The sequence below is a fragment of the Hibiscus syriacus genome, unplaced genomic scaffold (genome assembly GCF_006381635.1).
Source record: "Hibiscus syriacus cultivar Baekdansim isolate YM2019G1 unplaced genomic scaffold, ASM638163v2 tig00111689_pilon, whole genome shotgun sequence".
In the NCBI taxonomy this organism is placed as follows: domain Eukaryota; kingdom Viridiplantae; phylum Streptophyta; class Magnoliopsida; order Malvales; family Malvaceae; genus Hibiscus; species Hibiscus syriacus.
Genome location: NW_024063154.1, coordinates 785,817 through 809,065, shown reverse-complemented (window position 1 = coordinate 809,065; position 23,249 = coordinate 785,817). Strand labels below are relative to the sequence as shown.

General features: G+C 34.8%; 2 protein-coding genes and 2 pseudogenes across 2 annotated transcripts; 2 read left to right on the top strand and 2 right to left on the bottom strand.

Annotated features, from left to right (window-relative positions):
* The first annotated feature begins 1,766 nt into the window (after window positions 1–1,766).
* On the top strand, window positions 1,767–5,598 carry LOC120167621 (annotated as a pseudogene).
* Window positions 5,598–7,557, bottom strand: LOC120167572 (protein LYK5-like). Its single transcript, XM_039176546.1, has one exon. The coding sequence runs from the start codon at window positions 7,496–7,498 to the stop codon at window positions 5,651–5,653; it is 1,848 nt and encodes a 615-aa protein (XP_039032477.1). The 5' UTR covers window positions 7,499–7,557; the 3' UTR covers window positions 5,598–5,650.
* A 7,863-nt stretch (window positions 7,558–15,420) lies between these two features.
* LOC120167486 lies at window positions 15,421–16,561 on the top strand (annotated as a pseudogene).
* A 483-nt stretch (window positions 16,562–17,044) lies between these two features.
* Window positions 17,045–23,006, bottom strand: LOC120167576. The gene is made up of 17 exons (XM_039176550.1): window positions 22,585–23,006; window positions 21,651–22,010; window positions 21,382–21,522; window positions 21,157–21,289; window positions 20,904–21,017; window positions 20,733–20,806; window positions 20,576–20,650; window positions 20,214–20,306; window positions 20,055–20,115; window positions 19,542–19,874; window positions 19,064–19,190; window positions 18,854–18,953; window positions 18,513–18,582; window positions 18,280–18,432; window positions 18,044–18,139; window positions 17,612–17,934; window positions 17,045–17,521 (listed from the first exon to the last, which is right to left on the bottom strand). Exons 1-17 carry the CDS (start codon window positions 22,663–22,665, stop codon window positions 17,267–17,269), a joined length of 2,589 nt encoding a protein of 862 aa, XP_039032481.1. The 5' UTR covers window positions 22,666–23,006; the 3' UTR covers window positions 17,045–17,266.
* Window positions 23,007–23,249: the final 243 nt, after the last annotated feature.

Sequence of the window (23,249 nt, the reverse complement as noted above, 5' to 3'; positions counted from 1 at the left end):
AGCTTAATTATATTCCAACTCAGCATATTAAAAGGATAAGAGAGTGTGGATAGCTTTGATCCTTCCATCTGCCCCTTTTCATGTGGAACCTATGGTTTGTACATTTCACAACTGCCAACGCTTAGAACATCAGTTCAATCATTTTGTGAGTCATCCTTATATACCTTCGCAAGTGGTGGGATTGGAATCTCTATCGAAGAGTCTAATCCTTTTCACACTCATTATTAAATGATTCTGTCTCCTTGAAATCCAAAGACAATTTTCACACTTTAATCTTCTAAACTTTTTTAGGTAAATTGCAAATTTTATCCCTCGATATTCTTTCACTTTTGTTTTAATTATTAAAGTTTAAATACATTTAATTTAACCATTCAACTTTAACATTGTTTTGATATCTTTATCGCTCTACTGTTAAATAAAAAAACTTATGATGATTTGTCTTAGTTTATTAATATTTTACTACAACTTTGTTCGTTTTATTAACATTTGTGTCACGAATAATTTAAGAAGAAAAAATATTAAAAAATCTCAATATTCTATCTCTAAACCCAAAAATCGACTCGGCTCGTTTACACTCTTAATTCTAATTTTAAAAATCAAATTTTGTTTAGCTTTTATGTCAACACATATTAGCTTTTACATCATCATCGAATTATTGTGTCTTCTATTGTTAATGGTTTAATGATACGGTAGCTTTTACATATTAAAATTGAAATAATATAAAGTTTAATTCAAAAATAGATATAAAATCTAAAATATAGTAATTAATAACGTATATTGCCCTGTTTTTTAAAACTAGGAAAGCTCAATTGGGTTTGACGAATCTTGGTAATCCATTTGGTGATACAAAAATTTATCAAACATGTACGCTTTGTGCATGTTTGACTTTGAATTTGCGTACAGTCGAAGACACCTCTTTTCTTAAGCTTGTTATTCGTCTTCCAGTTCTCGTCAATTACCGTTTTAAATGATGTATTAAATGAAATTCCTCTTTTTCATTTGTTTCCGGTTTTCTTTGAGGAACTTGGGTGTAGTAATATTCTTCTTTGGATCCAATCATCCAAAGAAATATAAAAAAACTGTCACTGTTCTTCCCTGTTCTCTGCATCTCTTTATACACGAAAAAGAGATCGACAAAGAATTTTTTTTAAGAAAAAGAAAAGAAAAGAAGAAAAGAGTCGGGGGAATCTATATAGCGTTATAGGACTGAAAGATTGAATTTTTTTGGGCTAATCTTGAGATCTTATTTGATATTGCTTCGGTAGTCTTCATCCGACCTTTGCTGTTGGTTACCGATTTATTTGAGGTGAGTCATTTATCCACTTGGTTTGATTCTTCACCTTTTGTTCTTTAGAAACCTGCAATTCAGTCTTTACATGTCCTGAATTTTATGGTCATCCTAAGCTGGAAAGAATCAGTTTTTTCTTCATCCTTTTCTTGCGGCCTCTCCTTATATTCAATTGATCTAGAGAGGAACTGGATGCCTTTTCACTCGTTTTTAGCTTAAACATTCTGGGTTTGTACAATGTCAGGTTGGTGATTTTGATTGCAATCATTTACAATTACACTCGGTTGACTAGCTTGTATTGAAGACAAATGCAGAACTGATATACTTTGTTGTAGGCAATTGTTGAATATGCATGAACACCCCCCCCCCCTAAAAAAAATGTTTGCTTGCCTCGCTTGAGTAGCATCCGGAGTATTTTAGCATTCTTCTCATCTGGGCTGCTTTTCATTTTATTCTTTAGTTGTTTTGGCTCAAAACAATGATGCTTTCTGGCATTTTCTCCAATCTTTTTATAATTTTCAATATTGGGGCGGTGACTCTTTGTCAAGCTCTGTTCATTGATGATTCTTCAGTTAGAAGTATATATTGTTTTCTCATTTATCTTAGCATTAATTGTGTAACTCAAATTTTGGTTTATATTTTAAATTAACTGCATATTTTGGACTTTTAATGTAGATTTCGTGATACCTATGTTTATGTGCTTGAATCCATGTTCTATTTGCAGGTAACATTCTGCATTATGAATTGGATAAAAAAAGCTTTTGAGGGATGCACGCATAAATCTTCAGAGAGAAGTTATCATGGACATTATGCTGAGGATCCTCCATTTTATACACCTTCTGACTCGGGGTATTTACATCTGTTAATGTTTTCCTTTTATCTTTATTGTTATTTATATTTTCTCAACATTTTTTGATGATTTGGTCCCGTCCTACTTTCTGTAACGCTGCTGTTGCGAAATGCTCCATTGAAGGAATTGGTTAATTGGGTTGTTTGAGCTATTTTAGTTAGTTTTCTAAATATACTTTCTATGTTATATCTTGGTCTCAACCTTGAATGTAGGACGCATGGCGGGAGCATGAGAATGAAGAGATAGATCGTGCTATTGCCCTATCCCTTCTCGAGGGAAGTCAGAAGGGGAGAAAAGTAAAAGGTCAGTAGCATGTCTACACGACTTTTATGTGAATGTTCTTGTCAGCTGTACTTTATGGCATCAGCAAATAGTTCCCAATAAAATGTTCATTTTATTCTCTATTTATTCTTATTTCTAACATGCCATAATTTGAAATATTATGTTTCTCATATTATTGGTTAGATGACGAATATCAACTAAAGGAAGATGAGCAAATTGCGGAGCTCTACAAGAAAGCTTGAACTTTGAACCTCCTCCACAATATGAAAATCAACATACTTATCAACCTATGCCAGTCCATTTTCCGATGGGATACAGGTACATAATATGCCATTAATTACAATAACTATTTCATTTAGATAGAGCTGAAATATGAATTATCTTTGAGCTTTTTATTCCTGCAATTTGCAAACATGGGCTTCCATTGGCATCAGTGATGAAGCATTTCATGCAAAGACCTATTGATATAGCTTAGATTCCGTATCCCTTTTTCTCCCATGACCAATTTTTCTTCTTTTTTGGTAGGATATGTGCTGGTTGCAATACTGAGATTGGTTATGGAAGATTTCTAAATTGCCTTAGTGCATTTTGGCATCCGGAATGTTTCTGTTGCCATGCTTGCAACCTCCCAATTTCTGATTATGAGGTATAAATTTTGGTGCCTACCAGTGTTACCATCTTTGGTTCCTTCACTAGTTGTTTGATTAACAAATAAGCTAATTTAGATGTATACTTTCTTTTGTAGTTCTCTATGTCTGGGAATTACCGTTTTCATAAATCTTGTTACAAGGAGCAGTACCATCCAAAATGTGAAGTCTGCAACCACTTTGTAAGCATTTCTACTGCATTGGTTTGATGTTCGTTTCATTATAAATTTATGTTGCTTCTACTTCATTGAATGCATAAACTTTTAAAGTCGGAAATATTTATGATTTGCTGCATATTTCAGTGCATTTGTTATATTTTTGATGAATTTATGGCAATGCCATATCACAAGTGGTTTTTCAGTTGTTCTTACCTGATAATTAATTTTAAGTGCTAAATAAACCCAAAACCTGAAGATCATATGCGCACATATCAATAGTGTGTAATAGAGTTTTATGAAAGTGCAGTTTATAGTTGATATCCTTGGATGTGATTCCAAGTTTTAATGATAGAAATTAGTAGAATGGATACAAAAGAAATTACAGAAAACAGAAAACCTCTGCATGGCAGCTACAAATCTTCTATCCTACACTGTTTTTAAGTAGTTTAGAAAGGAAAGAAAAAGTGAATCTAATGTTCTTAAGTGTGTCACTCATTTCTTGTTGCTACTGTCTTTCCGGAAATATGCTTTTGACAGATCCCAACAAACACAGCTGGTCTTATTGAATATAGGGCACATCCCTTTTGGATTCAAAAGTACTGCCCTTCTCATGAACATGATGGTACTCCACGATGCTGCAGCTGTGAGCGAATGGAGGTTAGTATGATGAAACATGCACATCTTTCTAAGCATATTTAAGTTTCTGAACTCTGCTACTATCTCTGAAGAATAAGAGAAACATTTGATACATTTTTCCTATCATATGTCAGTCACAAAACACAGGATATGTGGCCCTTAACGATGGGCGGAAGCTCTGCCTAGAGTGTTTGGACTCTGCAGTTATGGATACAAGGAACTGCCAACCCCTTTATCGAGATATACAAGAATTTTATGAAGGCTTAAATATGAAGGTGGAGCAGCAAGTTCCGTTACTCCTGGTGGAAAGGCATGCTTTGAATGACGCCAGAGAGGGAGAAAAGAATGTAAGGGCAAAAATGCTGAAATAATGACATCAAGAGTAATTTATAGGACTTCCTTAGCTGTACAATGTTCAGCGTAATATATGTTTTCAGTCATGTCTGAGTGCTAATGAAGCACTGTGGCATCCTTCTGCTTCTAGATGTCAAGGAAATACTGTGTTGACTGCTTAATGGAAATACACACTAGCAGTTGTTTGTCTCTTCTTGATATGATTGCATTCTAAAAGTTTCGTCTTGGGCAGGGCCATTATCATATGCCGGAGACTAGAGGACTCTGCCTTTCTGAGGAACAAACTATCAGCACCGTAAGAATATTTGAAATTCTATTTTTCTAATGTTTGATCTTAAGAATTTGCCTTGGTTTTTCTCTCTCTCAAAAGATTTATACTATCTCCAATCTGAAATCATCAGATTCTAAGACGACCAAGATCTGGGAGAGGAAACTGTACAATGAACATGATAACAGAACCTTACAAATTGACACGTCGATGTGATGTGACTGCAATTCTCATTCTTTACGGCTTGCCAAGGTATTTATTTGCTGTAATTGATTTTATAGGTGACTGTATTCTCATTCAGTAAACATCTACTGAATGAAGAATTACGGTCCTATTAGCCTCTTCTTTGTCTTTCTAATTTATGAAATTCTTCCTGCACTTTAACAAAGTGTGCATATCTGTGGCAGTTGATGCAAAATTTTGATTGCTCTTTGTACCGTAACTTAAGCGATGCTGATGTATTTGATACAAACATGATATCTTGAATATATTTAGGTTATTGACTGGATCAATCTTAGCCCATGAGATGATGCATGCATGGATGCGACTTCAAGGTGTGTCCCGTTTCCATCATAGGTAGTAAAAAATGTGTTATTTTCCCATTTTGGAGACACTAACAGTGACACATATGCTGGTTGTTAGGTTTCCGGACTCTTAGTCAGGATGTTGAGGAGGGTATTTGTCAGGTGTTAGCACACATGTGGTTACTTACCCAGCTCGAATCTGCTTCAAGCAATGCTCCTCAAACTTCATTGTCTGCTACGAGTAGTAGATTAAAAAAGGGCAAAAGATCTCAATTAGACAGGAAGCTTGGGGAGTTCTTCAAGCACCAAATTAGAAGAACCCTTGAACATATTCGGGTGACGGGGAGGTTCCCAAAATGAAATCCTAAACCCCGAATTCTGAATCATGTTTCCCTATTCTTTCAGAGAGTTAAAGCTGGGCCTTTTCCTTTTAGAACCAAAGGCTCCTAGCACATAGGATAACATTCATGCCTCTATAGAGTAGTTTTAGAAGTATTTCAATTTTTCATTCCTTGTGGCTGTCGGTGCCATTCTTCATTTTTTTTATATAGTTAGTTTATTGTTTGGACCCTTTTTGAGGACAATTATTTAAAGATTCCATTTATTAAGAAAATTCTTTCATGTAATCTGACAATGCGCCTATTTAGTATTTGTTTGTTTGAATTTTGGACAAAACTGACACTACTTCCTCCATGCTTGGTCTCTTTCTGGGTTCTTCTGTCAAGCAGGCTACACTTAATTGAGCCATCTGCAGTGCAAACTCTGTCCAGTTGTCGCATTTTAGCCTAGGATCGATGAAGGAATCGAGCTCAGCTTCAGCACCGTCTTTTTCCATGATGGAAACAACGGTTTCTGATAGCAGTACTTCTCTTCTATCTTGTGTAACGATCGCATATTTTCCAGTGATCAGTTCTAATAGCACAACTCCGAAAGCAAAGACATCAATCTTGGAAGTGACCTGCCCTGTCTCAATAAACTCTCGGGCGATATAACCTCTAGTCCCTGAAATCAAACTTGTATAACCGATGCTGCTCTTTTCATTCACTGCTGCTCTTGCGAGGCTGAAGTTTGCAATCTTGGCCCTTAGATTATTGTTTAGCAGAACATTACTACTCTTGATGTCCCCATGTACATAGGCAGGTTTGGTGAAACTGTGAAGATAGTAAAGCCCATTAGCAACATCCAAAGCAATCTGAATCCTCCTTATCCAGCTTCCAGTCTCGCCACTGCTTTCATTGCAAAGCCAATCCCTCAGAGACCCTTTTTTCATATACTCGAAAACAAGATAGAAAATTCCATCGTTTTCACTTACTCCTTGAAGCTTTATCAGATTGAAATGATTGATATTCTTCAACAATTGTATCTCCTTGGATACATCTCGTCTCATTCTTTTAACAGCCAGAATTTTCCCACGGAAACCACCAGAATAGACAGAACCGTTTATTCTGTTCTTGGAACTGAAATTTCGTGTAGCTTTCTTTATCTCCTTGAATGTAAACACTCTTAAACCTTGGTCCAATCTCGCAATTTCGATACGGAGTTTGGCTGCAGGTAATACATAATTATTGTTTCTTTCATTGCTACTTTCAAGAACTCCATCCTTTCTCTTATTGAACATAAAAGTAAAGAACAGGATGATGATAAGAACAAGCACGAAACAAGCTGCTGCAATTCCAACTTCCTCATACAATTTGCGCTTCGATCTATGGCTTTTTGGGTGTTTGTCAAATAGTTGAGGTGAATCAAGTGGTTGGTCCTTGTGAATTATAGTTTGTGAACTTGAAGGCGCTGTTGGCAAGGGAATTAGGATTGTTGTGGAAGGGAAAATAGTTTGCTTCTCTACCAAACCATTTGCATCATTAATGCTTTTTTGGCTCACATTGAATCTATCACTTATACCTGGAACAGTATCTTCCTTGTTGACAGAGTAAGTTAATAGATACTTGGTTCCACTCTTGGTTTGATCACGGGTCGGACAAGCACATCGAAGTGGAACTTTCAACTCGGTTCCAGGAACCAATCCGTATTCACTCAGTGGATTAGCTCGTTTAAGGGAACTGCATGTGATTAATCCCTGATATGCCTTGGTTGCTATGGTATAATAAATGCCATAGACGTTCGAGATGTGAAACGTGGTGTTCGCCTGATAGTACCGGCCTAAACAGAAACAATTTACAGGGATGATTACCTCTTTCCCGGTTGGGAACGTTGCATCCTCAGTCACATTATTGATGGTAGCAACTGCTGCCTGGCTCGTAGATGCGAGATTTGAAATGCTGGGAACCGAGTTAAAAGGAGGTTCAGCCTTGTAGATAAGAAAAGCAAGGCAATTTCGACGTTGGCCATTGCAAGTGTAAAGAAAGTCTGAAGGAGCGCCTGATTCATCGATGTTGCCGCAATCCAAAGCCAAGTCGCCAGAGTAATTTTGTTGAGCATTCATGCATACATTGAAAAGATTAAGGAGGAAGAAGCAGAAAAGGAAGTGATTCATGGTGAAAATGGTTTGCTGATCAGAGAAGGAAGTTGAAGAATGGGGGTTGCTGCCTTCAGGGATTAATGTTGAAAGAGTAAAAACGCGTTTTTAATGTCATTAAAAATGCAGATAAATTAAAATTTTGTTGACTCGTATAGCAACGCCCCAAGTAGGATACAAAATATTTCCCCCTGCTTCATTTGTATAAAAATCATAGTTGCAATACGTCAAGGATTATTCCTGATTTTATGTTGTAAAGACAACAATTTTATAATTTTTAAGACCATGATTCACTAGTTTAGTCGAATACAATATTCGTCGACTATCAAAATGACTTGATCCATGGTCCACAACGAACCCGTGTAAACTGTTTAACGATTAAAAATCTAATTCATGTTCTCTCTTTTTGTTTTAATACTTCAGCATGATTGAAACCTTACAAGGACCACAACCTTTGCTTGGCTTCTAGGTCAGGACATGGAAACATCGGAGGGGATCGCACTCTCTAGAAAATTCAAACTCCTATATAATTTAAATTAAATTATATTTTTGTAATTTGTATCGATGATTTAGTTTCATACCTTTTGAATTTTTTTAATTTTATATTTTTTGAATTTCTAATATAACTTTTTATGTTCACTTCCCCTAAAATAAGATAAAATCATGCCTCCACCCCTGGGTGTAGGGCATGGTTATCTCTGGGCCCTAAGAATAAGTCGAGTCTCCTTTCCTATCAAAGAACATGCAAAATACAAATTTCGGCTACGAGTTTAGAGCTGTTGATGAACTGAACAGCAGAACTCAAAAGCCCATTGCATTACCTGTCAAGCAGCCCAATCAACCTCATGCTTTAACTACAGCATCAACTCCCTCCAAATAAAATGAAAAGACAACTATTTAAATGATCCCTAAATTATATATAGATTCTGTTGATAATAATTAAGCGTAAAGTATATAAATTGTCCTCAAATTATAAGGTGTTGTTTTGTTGAGTCCTCAAACTATTAAAGGTTACAAAATAGTCTATCAATTATAGAGTTTTGCATTGTTAAGGTCCTCCAACTATTAAAGGTTACAAAATAGTCACATGATTATTCATATGCTTCAAACTCATCATTTTTTCGTTTAAAAATTAATGGTCATCTGAGATTGAGATTAACTTGTTGATTGTGATATAACAAAATTTAATCTCATAACCATTTAAGTTATATCTTTTGATTGACTCTCTATTTATATTATGTCGTTGAGTCAGTGCTTAAAACGCTACGTCGTCGAGGTAGTGCTTAAAAGTAACGACTATGTCAGTAGATATTTTTAAAATATGATCTCAATCAACATGTTAACATCTAGCTCAGACGACCGTCATCTTTTTAACAGAAAAGGATAGGTTTGGAACAAATGAATAATTGGTGATCATTTTGTAACTTTTAATAGTCGATAACTCAATAAAATAACGTATATAGTTAGATAATCACTTTATAATTTTAATAGTCGAATGACTTAATAAGACAATGTCCTATAATCGATAGACTATTTGTGTATTTATCCATAATTAAGAGATAGAAAAATAAAATTAAGGAAAATTGAACCTATTTTTCCTATGTCATTAATGGAAAACGGAGCACCAAATCACTTGATGAAATTTATCCCTTAACTGTGTCAAAAAAATTTATTCCTTGATACATAATTCATAAAATGTTATATATAGATTAAATTATAGTTAATATAAGATACTAGATTATTACAAATAAATTATTTTTTAATTAATTATTGATATCCGATTTATTAATCGATTAATCTAAATCGGGTATTGTAGAAACAAGGGTGACCCTCCTAACCCAGGTTGATCTATTCGCAAACGTCAGGATTTGAACCCTTAATCTTGCTTAAGAAATATAATGTCTCAGCCTATTAGACTAACAATAATATTACCGATTATAAAATAACATCAAAAATTATAAAATAAATTATTTTTTTAAGAAACCGAGAATAAATTAATTTTTAAAACATATAATTAAAATTAATAAATAATAGAAAAAATAAAAGTTATCCAAGTCGAATTTAACTATCTCATGCTTACCTATCAATCATATCAACCGTACCCAGCCGGCATGAAAAAGTAGGACCTACACGCTTTGAAAATTTGATCATCACAACTGTACAACTTTCAAAAGTATTGCCACGCGGCAAGCAAGGATTGTCAAAAGAGCTCGAAGCAATGTACAACTTACTCTCAAAATATCATCCACGCGGCAAGCAAGTAAATGTATGGTGTATTAAAAGAATATCATTTTATTTTTATTTTACATTAAATTATGCATTTTAATAAAAGTTTAACATATTTTTAAATATTAATAAAAATATTTAATTCATTTATAAAATTAAAAATTATATCATCGCAATCAAATAGTTATTCATTATTCATTTATTTAAATGTATGTTATCCAATTCCAATGCATGCACTAAAATTAGTAGCTATTTATCTTATTATTAAACAAACGAAAGACTTTACTGAAATAAGTAAAATACACAAACCATATTACAAAAATAATCACGGTCCACTAATTAAATTAATGAATAAATCAAAATTGATAAGGGAAGCTCTCTTCTTTCTTCTTGTTCTAATTCGAAACCATTGTTCTCTTAACAGGGAAGTAACCTTTAACTTAATGAATAAAAGTTTGAATGTTGTCAAATGTCTGCCCTAGACTTTATTCATGTGCGTTAAAGAATCTCGTCAATGTCTTTCCAGCCATTTCCACGTATAACACAAATTCCACCCAAAAACTATCAATCAATTTCGAAATTGCACATCAAATATCTTTATTGTATCGGAATTTGCCTTTTATATCCTATTTTGTATTTTTTATATAAACCTGTAAATATAAATTCCAAATACAATACATTTGATTAAATTTATTAAAATATATTTATTTTATAAAATGAAATTATTGTCACATGTATTATTAATATTTAAGTTTAAAATTATAATTCTGAAATTTAGAATTTAATTTATATAAATTATATGTATATATCAAATAATAATCCATAAAATAAACACGTCGTACTTATTATGTTTTTAAATAGTGTGATGATTAATCTTCATCCTAATCAGCATTCATTAATTTAACCTGATCGCAAGTGCCTCTCTAAATTCATGCAATCTCTTTTACAAAATAATATTCAATAAACTTATATCCAAATCTCAATGTTTATAATTTCTCAATATGTAAGTGTGATTACGCATTATGCTTTGTATTAAAAGGAATTTTTTGAATAATCTGATGCGGTTATAATGTATTATATTTGATTATGTACAAATTAAGGCATATCTATTGTTATTAAACAAAATTAAATCATGAAATTTCATCGGCCATCCGAAAACAGCTCTCTTACTATAAAAATTTTGATTGAAGTGATCACCATACACGAACCCACCATCTGACTTTCTTGAAGTTTCTTCTCCTTATTGTTATTACAAATAAAAAAATCTTCGTGTTTGTACTACTAAAAATTGTATTATAATTAAATAAAAAAGTGTATTATAATTAAATAAAAAAATTATATTACAGGTAAACTGTATTATAAAAAATTGTATATTTATAGTTTATTAATTAAATAAAAAATTGTATTATAATTAAATAAAGTACTATAACATACTGATTCATTTATTCTTAGTTTGTACTATTAAAAGACTTTGACAAAAATGTTGGACGTCTCTTTAATGGATTCTAAGAGAAACGAACAAAATTACATATAAACTGACTCATCTTAGCCTCTCAGAGACTCATACTGTTTCACTGATATTTCATTACTTGAGCATGCTCTTTCGACAATTCTAGAATTATTAGTTAGAGATACATACGGTCCTCCTTATCTTTGTAATTAATGTAATTTGAACACTCTTTTCAATTCAAATATATATATATATATATGTATTCTGATATTCTTACTGTAGATAAGCGTAACATTTAAGCATTAGATACTTGAAAATATTTGCAGAGTATATATCTAAGACCCGCAGAGCTGGTTGGTAAAATAAATAAATAAACATTTAAGAATTTATTATTAGATTATATACCTGTTGTTTAAGGTTTTGTCTGGAGTTGGTGTTCTGTGATTTACAAGTTTATTGGTGGATGAGTTATGGCATGAGCAGCTTTTGGCATAAATGTATGCAATTTAAGTGAGTTGGGAAAATTATGGCTTATCATTTTGATCATACCCTCGACCCATCCCTGTAACATGCCGGATGCAGTGATCTATGATAAAACATAAAACAGAGTAAATAATTATTTTTAAAAATTAAACGCTGAACGTAACAAGTTTATTAATTCCAAGGGTCACCGGCAGCAGAGGGGTCGTAAAAGTCGGCATAAATGAGCTGCCCTAAATTTTTAAAGGCAATGTTTTTTAAAATTATTTAAATTTGTTCAAAAATATATATATATTTTTATTTATAAATTATTTAAATATTATTATCTGTTGATATATGAATCTATAAAAAATTATATGTCAAATAACCAAATGGTGTTTATCGAGCGAGTCGATCATGAGTTGGGCAGTGCTCGACTCGTGCTCATTAAAAAATATTTGCTGCTGGACTCGACTCGTTCCTCGTTAAGCTCTTTAAAATTGTGCTAGGCTCGTGCTCGTTAAAAAAATTTGATGCTCAACTCGACTTGTTACTAGTTAAGCTCACTAAAAAAATTACCTTATATTTTTAACTAAAAATAAAATTTACTAACACTATATGAGGATATTAGGGTTGAGCTTTTTTTGTATTAAAGTAATATTGTTAATTAATAATATTTTATTATTTAATAAAATATAACAGATTAGTTAACTTATTATTTTTTTATTATTTATTAATAAATTAATAATTATTTTTTTGATAAGAATAAATTAATAATTATTATTTAGATTTATTTTTTGAATGAAATAATTTTGAAGTAATTACTAAAAATATATTTTAAAAAATTATCGAGCTGCTCGCTTACTTGTCAAGTCGAGTTATACTTTGTTTGGCTCAACTCGTTAAGGTCTCGAGTCGAGTTTGAGTTTGAGTCGAGCCAACTCGAGTTGAGCGTTTACCGAGTTGAGCTCGAGCTGCTCACGAGCTACTCAACTCGTTAAACACCCCTTATCTCGAGTCAGATTTAGATATCTAAACTCATATTCCACATCTATATAAGTTATATGAATTTGAAAAATAAATATTTGATAGTATTTATTCATATTCGTTTCAAGTATGCAATTAGATAATAATTTTAATAGTTAAATTTATAAAAGAGTATATAGAAAAACTGAATTATTATTCCTTAACTTAGAATTATATATTTTTTCAATAACTAAACTAAAAACTAGAGTAAAGACGAAAAATATAAAAATCAGGTTGGGTGGAAGTAGGGATGGCAAACGGGCGGGTCGGGTGCGAATACCCCCTCCCCCATCTCCATACCCACCTAATATTTTTCAATCCACCACCCGCCCACCACCCATGATGGGTAAAAATTTTCAAATCCACACCCGCCCACGCGGGTACATTCTCAAATCTATCCCCCACACCCACTACCCATTGGAGAAGTACCCGGCTAGACCCGCCTGACAACAAACTTAAGTTATACATAAGCAACAAACATAAAACAAACACATCTATTAAGAAACATAATAAAATAAACTAATGATTATCTGAGTTAAGTGTTAATATAGATCTTAAAGTACATAAAACATCATAATAAAAGACATAATTAAAGTCTAGAAACATAAATGACAAACACATAATATTTTTGTTCTTTGGCACAACATTATAAAATTTCAAGCAATATTTGTGACAAACATAAATGATTATCTGATACTCCAGTATTACAATCATCATTCTCATAAAACACCATAATAAAACACCAGTATTGCAAAATACTCGGTTGAAATTTGAATTTGAAAAAGTCAGTTTCAATGGCGTTAAAAATGGAGGTTTGTGAAGCACATGTGAAACACTTAATTCTATTCAGTGGCGTTAAAAATAGAGATTTGAGAAGCAACGATCTGACTCTGTTAGCCAAAAACGTGGGTGCTCAGTCACAAGATATTGATTTGTAGAACATTAAGAAATTAAGCTTAAAACAAACATTAAGATGAATCTAAAAAATAATTAAAAATCAGTACGAGCAAATAAAAATTAAACTCTTAAAACTAAATGCAGAGGAGCTTAAAACGAAATGACTACGAAAATGACTCTTACAAAAATTAAATTTCAAGTAAAAAGGGAAGAAACATACATGAATAAGTTGGAGAGTGAAGACAAGAGGTTTGAAAGAAAAAAATTTATGCATAAACTTATCCCTAATACTTGGTTAAATTACAAGTTATATCTTATACAATATTAGGATTTATAAAATTAGTCTCTTAAAATTACACCTAAATTCAGAATGGTCCAAAATTTAATGGATATTTAGTTAGGCGGGCGGATGTGGGGAGGGCGGATGCGGGGCGGGTGGATGCGGTGCGGATGCGGGGCGGGTAAGGTCTCAAACCCATTACCCGCCCACTACCCGCGACGGGTACCACTTTCTAAATCCACACCCGCCCACTACCCACTAAAATTATACCATCCCCGCCCCAATTGAAACGTATACGGTACGGAATCTACGAAATTATACCCGCTTGCCATCCCTAGGTGGAAGCAGTGAGGGCCATATCGGCTCTATTTGAAAGTAGTCTATGGATGGAAACAAACACTGCCACACTGGCATATCCATCATCATTTTTATCGTATAGATCTTTTATAGGGCCAATTAAAACCTGCCTATATGGATGGAGGTCTCAATGGGCTAGATTCTTAGTTACAAACTTATTTGGTCCAATTCAAATTCACCTACTCTACCCTATTACATGATAAAAATTATGATAACGGCCACAACTAAACCCCATGGCCGAAAACATGATAAAAAGGGGGGATGATATAGAAGTAAGAATAGATTTAGTGGGTTAAATAGAGTTTAGAGAGGGTTATTATGGATTAATTAAGAAAGATTCTGGGGGGAAGAGTAGTAGTGGGAAGTGTGGAAGCAAGCACGTGGTGATGGTGGTTAAGTGGGCTATAAGGGCGTGTTCAGAATCGGAGGTAGTCTGAATCTTTTTCTCGGCATCTTATGTATGCCTAAAACTGTCCATCTCACGTGCCCAATAATATGACATTGGATGTCGTTTTGAAAAATCTAAACTGATTTGATTATTTACAAGTTACTAAGACTAGGAATTGAGTAATGTCTTTTTTTTTAGATGAAGGAAACATCCCAATCTTAAATATAAAAAATACATATTTCATCGATAGACCTTCAATCTTAATAGAGATCCGTCTTTCTTAGCTTCACAAAATTTAATGCAAGAACTTAGCGATTCGGTTCATGAAAAGGTGGGTGAAAAAACTTTTAATATAAAAAGAGTAGAGGTAAAAGAAAACGTGTGCTTCTTTATACCTTTTGTGAGAGGAGCGTAACAAACGAATATTTAGAGGATACCACCGAGCCAATGATGATCTCCTGATTTACATCAAAGAATTTGTAGGAATCAAGCTTAGGGGGAAAAATATTAATAGGACTGATAGAGTTAACTCTAACCTTTGTACTTCATGGGGTTTATATTAGAACTGATCTGATATTTTTTTGTATGTAGTTTGTACATTAGGTGTTGAGATCGGTATTTTTTTATAGTATTTTATGCTTCTTTAGATAATAAAATTGATGAATTATCAAAAAAAAAAAAACGTGACGTCACCGATTTGTACCTCAATGAATGTACATCGTCTTCACTGAAAGAGAAAGAAAGCGTAGAGTTTATTCTCTTAAACCAAAAATATAATATTTGTAATTTCTGTGTGAAAAAATCTAATCTTGTTCACGAAAAGATGGGACAAATTTTATATCTTTGTTAACAAAATTTATGGGGTAGTGGAACCGAGCCGGCCTAATATAAATACGATAACGTTCTATGTAGATTCGCACATCATCTCGGTTCCATTTTACTCAATCTCTCCTTCCTCACAAAAGAACAATGGCGAATTCCCCTGTGGTTTATTTTCTTTTTCTGCTGAATCACGTCTCATTTGGTAAATGTATTGCTTTAGGACATTTTTCTTATCTGTTTTTTTTTAATAAAAGTTTTTATCTTTTCCGTTTTAGAATCATTACCCACTGGATGTTTCAAGTTTTTGGTTCGAATAAAGAAAAAACATTGACTCGGTTTTGCTTATAACACCGATTTCAGGGGCGACATTCTCTTCGGCTACCCTTTTTACTATCGAAAATCGTTGTAATTTCACTGTATGGCCTGGTTCTCTGGCCGGAAAAGGTCCCGCCATTGGTGGTGGTGGTTTTGCATTGGCACCTGGTTCATCATCTCAATTCCAGGCTCCACCCGGTTGATCTGGTCGCTTTTGGGGTCGAACCGGCTGCAAATTCGACAACTCTGGCTCTGACAAATGTGTAACCGGCAACTGCGGTGGCGGGTTAAAGTGTGCCGGTGGTGGTGAGCCACCCGTTTCCCTGGTGGAGTTCACCCTTAATGGAAGTAATAATAAGGACTTTTACGACGTTAGTCTGGTGGATGGTTACAACCTTGGGTTAGCAGTGAAGGCCGTTGGTGGCACAGGGACATGCCAATACGCAAGTTGTGTCAAGGATCTCAATATAGATTGCCCCGCTGAGTTACAGATGTTGGATTCGGGTTCAGTCATTGCTTGTAAAAGCGCCTGTGCCGCTTTCAACACGCCGGAATATTACTGCACCGGCGACCATTCTACACCTCAGTCATGCTCACCGACCGAGTACTCGCAGTTGTTCAAGAATGCATGCCCCACGGCTTACAGTTATGCCTACGATGACGCCACCAGTACCATGACCTGTATCGCGTCTGACTATGTGATTACATTTTGTCCGACCGGGTCATGAACATCATGACACATGGTTCTGATGGTGTTTAATTCGGTTTTGCTCGTTATATTATGGTCTAAACTTTGATTGGATTGTAAGATTTTTCAAGTTATAAATATCGAAATCAATAGTTTACTTAATTTGTCAGAAATAGATTTAGTTAAGAACTTGTGTGAGATATAAAGATGGTGGTTGGTATGTTTGGTGAGTAAGTCCCGTGATGTGTATGCATTCTTCACCAATCTAATGATGTTCAAGAACCAAGAAATAAGAGATGCCATAAGCTTTGCGTGAGCCACTGTAGCTACACTCTGCATGCTTTGCTGTCCTACTATCCACGATGAATATTTATTTATTTTAGTGTTTTACGCTACTGTTCATCCTTTATTGTGTACTTGGATTTTAATTTTGTTTACAACATTAAATATTAAGATCTATTACTTTTTTTATTACATTACAAAACAATTACTGCCTAATCATTGCCAGGAGAAATACTACCTAAATTTCCTAGATTAATGGATCAATAACCATTGGATAAGAGAGAGTGTGGCACAGGTAGAAAATTTATGATAGATTTCCTTTCCTTTCAAGGCCTTCGGCCAAACATCAAAAGAGATTCCTCTTTTCTTTTTCTCTCTTTTTAGCAAATACATTTTCAGTTTTCTCTACACGTGGCTTTCATCTTGAGAAGCCTGAACATTCCCAAATTTTCAAATTGACTTTGGGCGAAAGAAAAAAACAAACTCTACACTTGGGACACAATGTGCCAACTTTCCTATACTAGAACCCTAGAAAAATTACAAGCCAAAATTAGACGGGGAGAAGAGGGGATTGGCGTTAGAAAAAGAGAGAGGGGTTATGACTGCCTATACCCTATAGATATTCCTTTCAAAGATGTATTGCTTGAAAATAAACTAGTCCGCAACCGATTAAACCACGAAAGCTTCATCTCACCCGAGCCGGTGCATTGGCCCTCGCCTTCCTCTTCTCTACTAAATAGAGTTTGGTCTGAGCAGTCTAATGATGCTCCACATGCTAAATTATATGACTGGCATGCTGAATGGCATACCCGTAGTCTGTTGTCCCCATCATCACATTTTTGGATCGAAATCTGGTATCACACAGAGAAAGCATTTTAGAGTTCAACTCCTGTGATTGGCTACCAATGGGGAAATAGAAGAGCAAGGATGAGTAAATTTACCCAGCAGGCTAGTTGCTTGGCAGCTGCATCACAGTAGCGGCTCCCAAAGAGATTGTTAAATAACTTTCGAGCACCACTGGGGAACAGTCGGTGGTAATTGGGCATGACAACAACTTCTTCGAGCTGCTGTAAGATACTTGCCTCACTGGGTGCACAGTGTTGCCCGGACAACTCCCTCTCCAACACATTTTTGCATACTGAAAGACTTGAGAGGAGAGAGGAGCTATTCTGGCATGTGTAGCCTGCATAGTCAGAGCAGCGAAACTCGCAAACCCCATTGTCACAGACCCCACCATGAAGGCTGCATTGTTCATCGCAGGCAGCTGCATATAATTCCAAGTAAATCAGTACATAAAAATCATCAAAACGATAGAATAATACTATACAGCATCAGTAAGAATATTTTCCAAATATAATGAATAATTACTATACCTGTTGAGCAATCAATACCGGTATGCCCATTTTCACATTCACAAACCCCATTTGATAGGCACTTTCCACGCCCATTGCAATTGTTAGGGCAAGATCCTTGAATTTATAAGACAAGAGGACAAAGGAAAATAGCATCAGTTTTTGTTTTAAAGGATCAGTTCAGGAGAGAATTCATATATGAAATATTGTCTTACACAAAGCTAAATAATGGAATAAAGAAGGATCCTTGCACTCACTTTTACAACAATCATGACCCTGAAATCCAAGGAAGCAATGACATTTTCCATCAACACAGTCACCATTAAGATTACAAGAATTGGCACATTGCCCTGACACAGAAGCAGCAGGAGTGCTACAGATTTCATGGTAAGCAGGACAAATCAGTTCTCCTGCAGATAAAATGGAAAAAGAATTACTATCGCGTATAGATAGGATCATATTGAATAAAAAGTCAGCAGATGAAAACTACCATTAAATCCAGGGAACTGAACTGGTCCACCAGCTTCTGGACATACTTTCCAAATACCATCCACAGCAACCTAGAAAGAACAATTGTTAACAAAATTACAGATAAACTTCAATGAGCCAGTGCTTCTTTGCCAGATTTCACATTTACTGTTATAAACAGGTGTCTTCATTCAGCCAGGCCATTATTGAAAAAGATTTATTGTAATTTGGGCGTTGCAGCAAATGAACAATTGCCAAAGAACTATACGCTGAAAAGATAAGATTACAGCCCACAATGATCATAACTCTCAAGCTACAAGGCTACTTTTATCAAAACTTGGCTTTACAAACACGATTCCATACCTCTAAAGAGTTATTTACACATCTGTGCTGATAACAACCATTTCCTTGGGTCATAGAACCCCGTACAAAACCAGTACGTACTAAGGAAGAAGACATGCACCTATTCATCACAAAAGAATATTGATCAGCCATTTCCTCATAAGGTCAAACTGTGTCTCAGGTAAGAAGTTTAAACTGTGTTCCACTGAAAATTTTAAGGTCAAAATTCACCTGGAGTTACTCCCTCTCACTTCACCTAACATTCTGTCTGGGGCTCTTGCACTGTTAGTGTCCGTACAGGATCCATCAGAGTAAGCCACAAAGTATGTGCAATAATCAGCCAGCGAAGACTGACCACCTGCAAGGATCAGTAAAGAAGTTCACATAGCTTACGAGAGGACCGAAGTAAAAATTCAATAATGTTGATAGTATTAAAATGATAGCATTCAATGCTCGTATCTTCAAACCATTTCATTCCCTAGCATACTTAAAATTGCATGAAGTACATGAGTATCACTTTTAACAAGTACATTTAGATGCAAACCAAAACTGAAAATAACTTTGCTTCATGTGCAACTTATTCAAAATTTCATATGTCAATGGATTGATTATTCAATCTTCACAAATAATTACTAGGGTGTATGGGTCATATAAATAGATCAGAAAAAACAAAATTAGACAGATAAAAAGAACCAAATGAGAAAATTACCCTTGTTAGCCTGAGGAAAATACTGAGCCCATTTAGGTAGGTCTCTGCTATAAGTTACAATAGGGCAGTAACCCTCTGCTTCCCTGTTATATGTACAACCGGAAAAATTGGTAGTGTTGCAACGATAAGCCCCCTTCCAGAGATTACAAGGAGAAGTAACAAAATCGGTTCCTTGGTTGCGACCCCAATCAAGATGATCTGCCATGCTGTAGTTAGCTTGATACCATCCACTATCCTCCAACAAAGCCAAAGTCATTTTTGAAACTACTGATCTTGTATCCACAGATCCCGTCATTATCTCGTTCATCAAAAGCCTCTTTTCCCAATGAGACCCTGGAGCCAAGTCATCCCTCAAACATTAAGGATCAAAGTGTTATACTGTTGTATCTTCTATTAAGAATCATATTACGTATTTTACACTAATTTTTAGATAGTTTCCATGAGTTAAAAATCTACAATCAATGCCTCAATAGAAAGGGGAGAGACAAAAATAACAGGGACAGAAGTGAATACCAGACGTGCCACGTCCTCCCCCATCTTCTAGCTCTAAGCCCGTAAAATTTTCTGAAAATGCCTGTCAATAGTGCTATTAACCATTTCCTTGATTTTCTTATTTTGTTTTTCAGCAATCTAAAGTCACAAAATTCAAAACAACAGAGAAGTTCACAATACCCCATAATGATGTCGTGAGTGCATGACAACACGTGGAAGCACCACACGAGTTACCATCCTCCCAAGCTTTTCATCCATGATTTGTTCAGTAACCTGCAAAATGCACATAGAGATGACTGTCTCATAGTGAGGTTCTAAATTGGGTCCATGAAATACTAGGATGGTAAAAAAAGATTCATATTGGTAGCAAGACATAAGCAACAAAGTCTCAAAAGCATTTGTAAAAAATACAAAGTACTAAAACTTCAACCAAACTCCAATTTCAAAGGCAACAACATTTTTTAGGGTTTGAGCTTTGACTTCATAAAGTTTATCACAATAGTGTATCAAGCGCATATTAAATATAAATGTCATGCAATTACCTTACTACGCCTCCTTTTTCTCTCATCTCTAAAGTGAGCAAAAGCATGCGGGTCAAAGCCAAGAACATGCATAACCTGGATTAAAATAAAGAGGGTGATTAGGAATGAAATTTTCTTCTATACTTATGAAATTAACATGAAAGAATAATCGTCAAACCTCGTGGATAAGAGTGGCTGAAAGTAAAGTCTCTGCTTCAGCTGTTAAATGCCGAGGAGCAACGTTCACATGTCCTACAAAATACAAGTTCCCCGTTGCTTCTGATTTTAGATTTCTACCGCACATAGCAGCCACATGTTCCACTTGTGAGATGGAAAAACAATAAATTACCAGCAATTGCACGGCCCCATTGATCACGTTCACATGCTACTGCCCATGCCAAAGTGTTGCCAGTGGTAGGTCTTGTAGTCACAAGCAGGACCAAGTCTGCATCAACTACACCCTCTGCAAGAAATTTTAAAGATTAATAAATACTCTTTAGTACAAATACAAAAGAATGAACCTTAAAGGAAACTACTCTTTAGAGACCATGCTCAAGATGAATATAAGGTCTAAACAAAGTAATGGAACTGCAATGAGATACCTTCAATATATTTGTGTGGAAGTTGCACACCTCCATCTTGTCCGCATGCAGAATATCCACTCAATCTCAAATTCCCTTTCACAGGCTCTACGGCCAAGGCTCTCTCAAACCAGTCAGCTGTCTGCCCTAGAGCCTTCATTAAATTCCTTTCAAAAGTTAGCAAGTGATTAATCATACATAACTCAAACAAAAGCAAGTGCATTTGTAAAATATATAAAGTGAAACCTTGCGAAGGCGATGACGTTTGTCCTCCCCAGATATATCATCAAAGGTGCAATTATACCAACAGTCACCATAAATTGGAGGACCACCATGAGGATTGCAGGAGGGAGATCCAGGAGGAGAACCCACAGGAGGCTCCCCGAGCTGGTAAAATAAAAACCAAAGGAACAGAAAAAACACAAAAAAATAAACACCAAGTACCCAACATCAGATTCACAATCTTGACCAGACAAACAGTGCTAGAGGGTTTACAAGGAAACAAAACCACCCACCTTCACAATGTCACCAACTTTTTGACAATCTCTATCCTGGGAGTGGCCAACTGCATCATAATTCAAATATATTCTTATAGGTTTCTTAGCATCATTTGTATGCCCAAGCAATTCAGGAACCTCAAGCAGCGACCTTCCTTTGTGATGAAGATGATTTGAGTTATCGGAATGATCATAAATTTGAGGGGTAACCAAATAAATGTAACGACCTGGTCGCGTCCTCTGCTTAATTATCTGGTCATGAATACATGAGTGTGAGACAATATTTTCACTACTTCCTCTTTTTAGGACTTCCCATTGCGGATGCTGCTCCCTAAATTTTGCTGTAGAAGCTCCAAACCACAAGAGTGTCAATAAAATCTGCACTAGAAACCAGAAAAGTCTGAGTTTTAAAGAGAAGGGCACAATCAAGAAATCCCGAAATCAGAAAGCAAAGAATCTATGCAACAACGGATCTAATAAAACAAAATTAGGAATGGCTAATACGAGTTCAAAGATTAACTTTTTGCAAATCATGAGCTCCAATTTAGCTAATTGAAGCAGAGTTGACCACAAAAATTTCAACTTCAAATAATTCAAAAGTGAAAAAAAAAATCGGGGGAATGGCAAAAGCAGCAAGTTTACAAGTCCCAGCTACTTCTCAAATTTTCAATAGTTCATTAAAGTAAAAGAGCAGATTTTGCCAAACAAGTAACCCTTAGTGAACAGCTTCCAGAAAAGGAAAGCAACCACGGAAAAAGGAAAGTAATTCATAAGTAGAATTAACTACGTATACATCAAACTACTATGAAGTACCAGAGGGAATCATCTTTATACGAGGAACCAATCAAGAAATTTTCTTTACATTCATATAAAACACCAGTTTAGCAACATTTTTTTTACAGTTTAATAGTTTTTTTATTGTTAAAAAATAAAAGTGAAATCCAACCTTTACCTTGAATACAACGGCGGCAAAGCGAAGCTTGAAACCAAATCTGTTTATAGCTGTTGGTCCAAAACGGATTCTGAGCTCCATTAAGATCCAAATAGTAAATACTAGCTCTTCTAACTACATACAATCTTTCTCGATTCTTCAGTAGACTTAACAATCAATAAAACTAATTTTTTTACCCACATTTCAACGCCAGAATCCTAATTTCGCGCAGCTTCTCTCGATCGGAAGAAACCCAAACAAACAAAAGAAGAAAGAAGGGATATAATGGATTAATAACTTCCAATTTGTTTCTAAATACAAATGGGATGTTCTCAAGCAGTGAATTAACACTGCCCAAAAACACAAAATTTATAAATTTCGTGAATTTTATCTGTTCTATTCTGATGTGCAGAGAGATGAAAAACAGTGGCACTGAATCAAGCAAAAACACAAAAAAGAGAGGGGAGAAGATAGAAGGGGATGAAATGAAATATATTTAAAGTATTAGAGACTGTACTTTTTTAATTTAATTAGTTTATCGTTTTTGTAGGCCTTTATTTATTTTCCAATATTTCTAAATAAAATCAAGTTGAAATTTTAGATCATTGTAGGTAGGCGCCTGGTCAGGGGTAAATTTAGAATTTTCTAAAAGGTTATAATAAAATCATAAAATTTTAAGGATTAAA

Bases quoted from the DNA above. Each gene is read 5' to 3' on its own strand.
- LOC120167576 (XM_039176550.1), bottom strand. From the start codon at position 22,665: ATGGAGCTCAGAATCCGTTTTGGACCAACAGCTATAAACAGATTTGGT. The intron at 20,651-20,732 runs GTTTGACGATTA...ATTTTAATCCAG, and splicing joins CAGCCACTCTTATCCACGAG to GTTATGCATGTTCTTGGCTT. The intron at 18,433-18,512 runs GTAGTTTTCATC...TTTTATCTGCAG, and splicing joins TCAGTTCCCTGGATTTAATG to GAGAACTGATTTGTCCTGCT.
- LOC120167572 (XM_039176546.1), bottom strand. From the start codon at position 7,498: ATGAATCACTTCCTTTTCTGCTTCTTCCTCCTTAATCTTTTCAATGTA.